The 9,489-nt window shown below is 44.3% G+C and overlaps 2 protein-coding genes across 5 annotated transcripts in view; one reads left to right on the forward strand and one right to left on the reverse strand.

Moving 5' to 3' along the window:
* LOC126564252 (dual specificity tyrosine-phosphorylation-regulated kinase 2) overlaps window positions 1-8,236 on the forward strand; it is a 188,660-nt gene extending 180,424 nt beyond the window's left edge. For all 4 annotated transcript variants that reach the window (XM_050221244.1, XM_050221246.1, XM_050221247.1 and 1 more), the window contains one exon: window positions 8,221-8,236. The gene's annotated coding sequence lies outside the window, so the exon portion shown is untranslated. The remainder of the gene's footprint in view (window positions 1-8,220) is intronic.
* On the reverse strand, window positions 2,225-2,883 carry LOC126565534 (ATP synthase subunit delta, mitochondrial). The gene has a single exon (XM_050222720.1). It carries the CDS (start codon window positions 2,756-2,758, stop codon window positions 2,276-2,278), a length of 483 nt encoding a protein of 160 aa, XP_050078677.1. The 5' UTR covers window positions 2,759-2,883; the 3' UTR covers window positions 2,225-2,275.
* Window positions 8,237-9,489: the final 1,253 nt, after the last annotated feature.

A 9,489-nucleotide genomic window follows, 5' to 3' on the forward strand; every position in this document is an offset into this window, starting at 1 on the left:
ACAGTTGCCCGCATTACGTAAGGGTATTCCGTTGCAATTTTGCTTTCACTGCGTTACACTTGTTCCGTTTTTACTTCTGTCCCCCTTTTTGCGCCTAATTCTGTTCGGCAAGAGTCCTCATGAAGTACCTCCTAAACACGTGCAACTCCAATTTTAGCCAATTCTCGCACTCAATAATTACGACCCACGTTCACTTGTGCGCACTGTACTGCATCCAGTGCAACACTGTCTGGCGGGGATATGAATCGATCCCGGGTTTGGTCTGGTCTGGTGTAAAAAGCTGGACGCGCATTCTTATCAGCTGCTCGCGATCAAGCACCCTTAAGCTCCAATACACACGCTGGGCATAAAAGCAACGAAACAACCAACGATGATGCCGATGGCTCTTATCAGTCGGAGAGGGCACCAACGCAAACCAAAATAAACGACGTCAAATGTATTGGACGCACTACGTTTTCCCTGGACAATTAGATCTCCAACTCCACCATACCAAACACATGGCCGTCGTACCTCCTCACGCACACACCAACACCAAACTCGGGAACCGGCGGACTAACGGTCGTACTGTATAGGGGTTCTCCGGCTTTTACTGATTAAATTTGAACCGATCGTTGGTGCACATTATCGCCTTACTTGGCAGGCGTTCCTCGCGACGCGCCTTGTCGAATCGTACTGGACGTGTAGCGGTTGTGCGCTAGTATCATTCAATGCACCATCATCGGAATGGGTGCTCTATGTGGTGAGGGAAGGCGCACTATGGGGCACACGACTCGTCCGATTAGGTGGATGCGCACATGGTCCCGTTCTCTCTCTCTCTCTCTTTCTCTCTCTCTCTCTCTCTCTCTCTCTCTCTAAATATAGAGTAAAGTCCAAAGTTCCCGAAGACATCTACCGACGATTTGTTCTTTGAAAAAATAGTTGATCATATTTAGAAACGTCTCTTAGTTGAGACATTTTTTGACCGATTCTTGATGCAACGGGGCGGATGTGGGTCGTCATCATCGGTAAGTGTAATTTACTGTTACAGTGCGAGGTGTTGTAATAGGCGCTCTCGTGCTAATTGGCATGACTCATAGCACCCATCGGAGAGCCATAATCGGTGTTCAAATGCTTCAATATTCCCTTTTAGTTAAAATAGTTATTCAACTTTATAATCTTGTCCCTCACTGTAAAATTGATCACCCCACTTTGTGTGTGCGTTTTGCGGTTCGCGACGCGTGCTCCATTAGCAATGCCAGGTGCAGGAAGAACCAGAGGGCAGGAGTTTTTGTTGTTAATCGGATGTAGTCTCATTGCACCAATACATTAGCGAGGACCAGACAATTGTACGCTACCGGCCACTTAGCACCTTCACAACTACTTACCTTTTTTCCTCAGCGCGATTACGACACACGGACGGACAGGCGATGGATGTAAAAGATGTTCGTTCAGAGCCGCATGTTCTCGGATCGATTGAGACAGGGATGAGAGGTTCGAATGTTCAAATTGGCCGTTATTTTTTAGTAGGTTATGATCATTAAAAGCTGGTCATTTTGTTCAGTCAAGCTAGTTGGATGTATGAAAAATGTTACTTACATGATATGAGTTCCCGAAGCAGATCCTTGATTATGCTTAACTGTTTGGTGCCTTTTGGTTCCGCTATCTACCTTCCGAGAGATCCTCATCTAAAGTAAAGAGAAAAGAGAAGTCCCTAGTTCCATCCATGATCGATTCCTGATGAAACGTGCCAGCCGAATGCGATTACGGCGTTTGATGCAATTTGTAAATTTAAGAACCGGCAACGCTACCAGACCTTCTGGATCGGTGACAGCATCTTACTGCCTATCCCTTCATTACAAATTCTTCAACCATACGTTGCTGCACATCAAAGTTGCATGCAACTTCCCTCACTTGTATGCAATCATTTGCCGGCATTGCGGTTTTATCCGGAATGAGGATAATTTTCTTTCGTAATACCTCTTCCCTAATCGCTACTCCAACCGGCAAAAGCGAGTCGGTCAGTTTAAAGGAACAACTCTATTTTATTCGCCAAATTGATGTAGTTTACCACAAACGCTAGAACGCATAATGTAGTGCATCCGATTCCCGGCGTCCAACTATTCATTGGGGGTTTGTGACTCCATGTTCCGCGGATTTGACTGTAGCCAGAAAGAATAAAATATGTAATTTGAGTCCTCGTAAGAAGCTAGCAATCTGTTCCTTACCATTTATTGTACGCGTCCTCCAATCAGGACCAGAGCAGTGTGTGTTTTTGTTGTGGGAAATATCAGGCAGCTTATTCGGAAGCCTTCACAAGCGCTTCTGCGACTTCCACGGCAATGGCAGCTTCGGCACGATCCGTATCACCCGACGCAGAGGACAGCTGGCTCTGGGCGTTCGACAGAAGCTCGCGGCAGGCAGACGAATCGAGATCTTCCACCGGGTGTGCCTCTTCTGCCAGCACCTGCACCGAAGCATCCTCGTTCACCGTGACGGTACCGCTGGAGACGAAAATCTTCTTCACGGCACCCTCGTTCTCGTACACGGTGACAACGCCCGGCTTCAGGACGGCCAGAGTTGGGACGTGCTTCGGCAGAATACCGAACGCACCGCTGAACGACGGTACATCGACCTGCCGGATGTTGGCACTGTCGTAGAACACCTTGTTCGCCGCCGCCAGTGTGAAGGCCATCTCGTCGGCATAGCCGCGCGACTGCACCATGCGGATGGAGGGACGGGCCAGAGTGGCCAAACGAGCGCTACGCAGGGCGAACGACATTTTGTAGGTAGAAAATGGCCGGGAAAATTATCTTTTTCACTCGCAGAAAAACACTACGGTCCCGTGTGAAAATTGTTACGCGAACAAGGTGCTTTGAACGTCAACAACTGTTTCATAACGAGTTTTGACAGGCACAGGAGCTGTCAAACGATGGGCGCGATGTGTGATTTTTATGGTTAAAAATGTAATATGAAAACAGCAAATTATTATAGTTTTTAGAGACTCAGTCTTATTTCAATTATTCAAACATTATGTGAATGTGATGAAGCATATATTTGTATGTGATATGTGGTGTTACAACATGGCAAATCAGTTATTTAAAAATGAATACAAGTATTTGTGCATCAAAGTCCCGTTGTGCGCTATTCTGCCGTCATCGGCACCGCAGACTGTACTACAATTTGAATTGCGGCATACAAAAACCGTTATTCCTAGAGCGTTTGCACACTAATTTTTGCTCTAAATAATTTTAAACTATCATTTTGTCCTTGTATGATGTATTTACCGTTACTCTGGTCAATAAATAAGCACACAAAACATCCTCATCACAGGAAACCCCGTTTCCCGCGATACTGTATAAAAAGCACAACATAAGAGAGCTTTTATGGCAGCTTCTAATTTCAAGCTCAAGCTAAAATAGATAAATTTACGAAATTAATCAACCGAATATACTTTTTCAGTTATTTATAAATGATAGATAAATAAACACCAAATATAACAAATAAAGAAGAGAGCTCGTGCGATGTATGGTCCAATGCACAAAATTGTCTCAAATTTATTAATATTCAAGAATTTTTTCCTTAACGAATCCAAAAACGAAATCTTAACGAATTTTAAATCCATCTGTCTGTTACTGATTCATCCTTCTCCAACACTTTAATGTACACTAAATCGTACCAGAAATTGGAATGATACTTTCGATCCAGCGAATAAAGCATTAACCAAAAGTTTAATTTTTTTTTTGCTAAAAGTTTACATTTAATTAGAAAGAAAAGCGTTGAATATATGAGGTCACTTTCGGAACGCACAATAGCCTACCCCTTTCCCAGAACACATCCAGCAATCAAACGCGAATTTCACACGCCGAAAATCAAACAGGATAACCTACATGTACGTGTGTGGTGTGGTTTCGGTCCAAAAAGCATAGGGCCACGGGACCGCCAAAAATGAGGCACGCACGCCAACCCCCATCGGACGGTCGGTCCAAAACAACACTCGACAGACTGTTGTTATTAATGCGAAATAATTAAACTAATTATGATTTCGCTTTCGGTAGCGGCAAATCAGCAAACTGCAATACCCTGGACAGCCCTGGGGCGGGTAAATTTTTGGGACCTAGTTCCGGAACGCCCTGGATAGAAGGGGGGCGATGGGAGGGATCGTTGTAACTGGCTGCATTGATTGCACAAAAAGCTGGTTTAGGATCCACGGGGGTGGTGCAATAATAATGCAACGCACATTGCTTACCTCGTGGTGTGGTTGGTGAGGATTTTTGGGAAAATGTGTTCCGTGGTTACAAGGGCATGCAGGGGGTTGGAGACGAGGAAGGCAACACGATGGATGTGATACCATATATATATGTATATATATATTTTATTACATCGTTAATTTCCACTGTACCATTTTGGCTCCGGTGGCCGTTCGGCGAACCCGGTAAACCACCACGCTGCCAATTAGCGCTTCCCATTCGTGGTCACTATTATAAATGATGATGATGATGATGAGGCGGAGGAGCACATGAAGCCATCCTCCACCTGTGTTGTAAATTGGCAAGCGCAAAATTTCTTTTCAAAACATCCACCTCCCGATGTCCTCCCTAGGAGAATCTTTCCAACCACCGCCCGCCCCGGGGGGGAACGTTGTGTCCATTTGCGCGAGGACGCACAATAGAGTCTACCGGATGGTTGCGGAGATAGGGAAGAATGGTTGCTCGGTGTGCAATTAATTAGACGCAAATGCATACAAACGGTCGGAGACCACATTTTAAGTGGTCGAATGAAATAATTGACTCGCTGCCTAGGTGTTTGAGTGACTGAATGGGAGGAAAACGGGGCGCTTTTTGAAATATGGACGATTATTTTCACGATTAAGTTACAAAAGTGTGTGTGTGTGCATGTACGTGTGTGTGTATGGAGCTGGAGAGATGGGTGTCTTTCTTTCCTTTTTTGCACATTATGTTCGGCTTCTGTTTTTCGCGCCACAAAAAGACTTCTCTAGACACTTCTCCACCAGAAGTCCAACCGTGCAAGGATGTCTGGGTTAAGATAAATGTTTACAGATTACCAAGCCGACAGATTGATGTGGTAAAAGCAGCTTAGCGACAGAGCAAGACGCCTGGGAACGTCCCGACAGGGTGTCGAGATCCTTTTCCCAAGTGTCCGTGAGCGTGCGTGTGTGCGTCTGTGTTGGCTAACTATTCCCGTGGTAAACGGTCTCCATCATCGGCTTCATTATTGCGTCTATTAACGTTAACAGCTTTCATTTTCATGCTGTCCGAATGATCTGTGCTGAAGAATTGCCACCTTTTTGTCGTCCAATATATGGGAGCAATTCACCCCGATGATGATGATGATGGAGTTGTAGATGGTGCGAAATGTGACCACAGTGTTTTATATCCTCACAGCTTCAAAAGTGACGGTGCGTTTTAGTAGCAGCCTGTCAAACTTACTACTACTATTCACCTAAACATGGCGCCCGGGTTTGTGTCCTGGGACGACTGTCAATCAATTAGTGCACAATCAATCAAAACACACATCGTGATGCACTCTAATTTCCTTAAAAGCACGCATTTTCCTGCTTACTGTTCCGCAAGACATTTCGCGTGGAAATTATCCTGCCGCATCACCACATTAGCAAATTAGTGTCGACTTCGCGTTCGATCGTTGACTCTCGATTGCGAAATCATGCGTCGAAAATGGGTCGCGTTCCCCACGTGTTTTTGGGGACAATCATGCACGATTTATTGCAAAAATAAACAAACCTACGAGGAGTCCTTGTCCGGGCGTACCGAACCTGCACCATTGATGGTGATCTGATAAGTGTAATTATTATTAAAATATAATCAATCCAAACAGGCACCCCATCATCATCATCAACGGCCTGATGCAGGCTGGCTTTTCGGTACATCCGGTACTACCGGGTAGTTTGCCTGTGTCTGTTTTGTTTCGAGGAGATTATGAAGAGGAAAAAAAAAACGATATGCTAGACATCAAAATCACCGGATTTAGACTCAGCGCCGTGATGGGACGATTTGGGACGATTAGCGACACGAACAAATGATTTTATTTCCGGAAGCTTGTGTCACTTTGTTTGCATTATCAATCGCTTTTGGTGCAGTGTGTTGACGAGTGCCGGTGCACAGATGAAGCTAATTCATCAGCGGATTTGTTTAATGATGGTTATCTTTGGGGTCATTGAGTCCTTAGAGGCGTCTAGGGAAATGTGTCCCGATTTATTGAAGTTTTTAAAATTAAAATAGCTTTCGGTTGAGGCAAAGATTGGCATCATAAGATGGCATAAGATCTTATAAATGGAGCTGCCTCTCAAGACCATAGGCTGATCGTCGGAGCTGGCTGTTGCCAGAGGCCGGACCACGACGGTTAGAAACCCTTTTGTATTAGATGGGTAAATCGCTCCAAACTTCAATCCCGAACAGAGCTAACCTAGTCTATGAAATTCTACAGGGGGCTCAGTTCAGTTTGTCAATGGCACCCTCTCCCACCCCCACCAAAAAGCAAGCAAATATATATGGAGGAACCAAAATCAAAGCTGTTTCGCGAGTTTCGTTGATTTTCCACGGGCTAAGCGGATCCAAACCCCCCGAAATACCCCTAGCAGCATTCCAGGTGAGGAAAAACGTACGGCATACCGTTGGATGCGTCTTTGGGTCTCGAATGTATTAGTGTAACAATTTCTCTGCAGTTTTTGTATTAGTTAGATCAATCCTTAACGATCATTAAATTAGTAAGTGTAGGGAAAGTTGGTTATAAATTCGATTAAATGGATTCACATGGGTAGTAAAAGTTGGACCCAATTTCCACTATGCTTAGGGATCCAGAACGGCTAAATACGCTGCTGTTCATGTCAGTATAACGACAGTACTGTTTTCTGGTAATAAAATCATATGAATCTCCATGAATAGATTAGCTAGCGTGGACACTTTCAAAGCTAGTCATTAGCTGGCCATTTTGTAAAGAGCATAGCTATAGACAGTTCATGCACATTTGAACTTGGTCCAAAATAGTCTAGCGTTCACCATCGTTCCACAGAATGCGCCATGAGGCGGCTAGAGCTATCCGTTGATCTTAAAAATTTGAGCACAAATTGCTTTCGTCTGGAGCAATTAAATTTGTGTATTTATACTGAGGAAGCAAAACATAACTGCTTCTAATGCTTGGAAGGAGACAACACTTTTCTCGATGGCAATTCTCCTGTTGAAGTGTCCAGTTTGCCGTGGAGATATTTAACTTAAGTTGCTTTGAAAACTGCCTGAAGATTCAGGAATTTGTATGCGTCTTGAGATGTGTTCCTGTTGTTTCTGAAGAAGAATTTTTAAACGAAAATGTTATGGAAGAACGTTTTGTTGGATCATTATTTTTGATATCACTATTTTGTAAGCCGTCTAGTTCTTGCAGCTAGAAAATATTTTGTACCAAAAGTGCACATAACTTTACTCTAAAACTAAACGAACAGCTGCTAAAACGAACGAAGGGAAAGGGTTATCTGATCAGGAAGGGCATAATCAGTGATCCTTGGTGTTGTTGCTGAAAAGTCCTACATTTGATCGAAACTACACCGCTTTTGAAGGGAAGAAGGTGTAAAAATTCCAATTTTGTTATGTTAAGGTTCACACCAAACGCTCTTTCTCTCTCGTCCCCAAACATATGCAGACTCATCACCAGTATTGTTGGAAGTCTACAGTCTCCAGTCTACGTGATAGGATGATTAAGAATGTATTTTTCTCTCCTTTACAGGAGTTCTGTTCCAATTTGTGGTCCCAGTTGTTCGGAGTGCCACTAAACTGATTACAATCAATCATCATCAACCCAATCAGCGATATGTTGCTGTCGGTGCCTCCCGTGCAACACCCGACCGGGCCAGAAAATGTGTGAAATTAAATCTATTTTCACGTTTCATTATTCTTTGGGTAATCTCTTTTTATCCCCATTTCCAAGACGCCCCAAGAAGGTGATGTGCTTTTTCGACGTCGCGCGTTGAACAGTTTATAGCGCCGTTAAATAGCAGTTGCCCCCGTTCACGAAATGCATCAATTCAATTACCTTATCGTGCCGAAAATCGTCTTCCTTAATTTCGCAAACACTGAGACACCTCTCTTTATGGCGTGGTTCCCATCCCTCCTCTTCCTGCGTCGATACTGTTCCCTTCCAGTCCAACGACCAAAACACCCAATTTGTCATTCAAACGAAGGTGACAGTGACAAAATGGGGACCAAAATGAAGCAGAAAAGGCAAGGACAGAACCCCGCGAAGGGGGAAACAAAAATCTCCATATTTCCTGCATCGCGAGGGGTAGATCAATTGAAGCACATTCGAGCAAAATAAAAACCCAAATTACGAGCAAACTTAACGATAACGGCACATACACACACGCGCCCGCGCCCGGCACATAATTCATGTGGTACAGTTCGGTCTCATCCTTCTTTTACAACAAATATGGGAGAAGCCTGTCACTCATCGAACCCTACACAAACCTCGGGCACGGTTTACATGCTTTGGAATTGGAGGAAAATTTATGAACGTTTATGCTTTCATAGATGGGCCTCTTCTTTGCATCCATCCACCATCCCCAAGGCGAACATGAACTGGGTGGAAAAAGAGTCTAAAAAAAAAAACGACGACGACCCACCGGATGATTGGCGGAGATAAAACACATGTGCTGCTCCGGTGGGTGCTTGATGCTGCCTCGGTACGTCGTGGAAATTGCCTCCAACACTGTAATTGATAATAAGGAAACACACAAAATGGCCACAGTACAAGCAGAGGAAGGAGCAGTGGGGGTGGAGGAGATGGGCCGTCCGAAATTGATTTAATAAATGGGGCTCATGGTCGTATTTATGCATGTTTACACACGCCAATTGGCACGCAACCCGGGACAGTATATCTTGGTGAGAATGGTGAGAAGTAGCATACAGAAGAAGAAACAAAAAAAAACAGACTTTGCGGCATGATAGATATGATAGACAAAAAAAAAAAAAGAAGAATTATTTTCCTATACATAAAAATTGATACCATCCCCGGCGGGGGTGAATGTGTGGCGGTCGGCCAGAACAGGATTTCGATTTCGATTCTGGGACAGGGATGCGCAATTTTTGGATGGGAAACCAACGTGGATGCATTTTGGGAATCGTTATCTGAGTTTGATTGCGATGTGGTGCGCCTTAGCTTCCCTTTAGCGTCTTATGCGAACCCTATCCCGCCCAAAAAGCTCTTCAGCAGGAGCGCAACCAATAACGGAGGTAAAACGGATTATGTCAGCTGCGGTGCACCAGTTTTTAACTGATCCTTTCCAGCATCTGATCGTGGATGCTGTTTTCTCTTTTCGACCCTTCTTGGGTAATTTCATGATTCTACATCACAAGGGATTCTCGGCGACGATCTTTAGGTGGTAGAATAGTTCTGCTACCTTGGTACGATCGTAACTTCGGACAACAACGTAAGCAACAAAATCTAAAGGCACATAGTTTATGGAAATCGGGATTCCTCTACGAGTAC

The sequence above is a fragment of the Anopheles maculipalpis genome, chromosome 3RL (genome assembly GCF_943734695.1).
Source record: "Anopheles maculipalpis chromosome 3RL, idAnoMacuDA_375_x, whole genome shotgun sequence".
In the NCBI taxonomy this organism is placed as follows: Eukaryota; Metazoa; Arthropoda; class Insecta; order Diptera; family Culicidae; genus Anopheles; species Anopheles maculipalpis.

Bases quoted from the DNA above. Each gene is read 5' to 3' on its own strand.
- LOC126565534 (XM_050222720.1), bottom strand. From the start codon at position 2,758: ATGTCGTTCGCCCTGCGTAGCGCTCGTTTGGCCACTCTGGCCCGTCCC.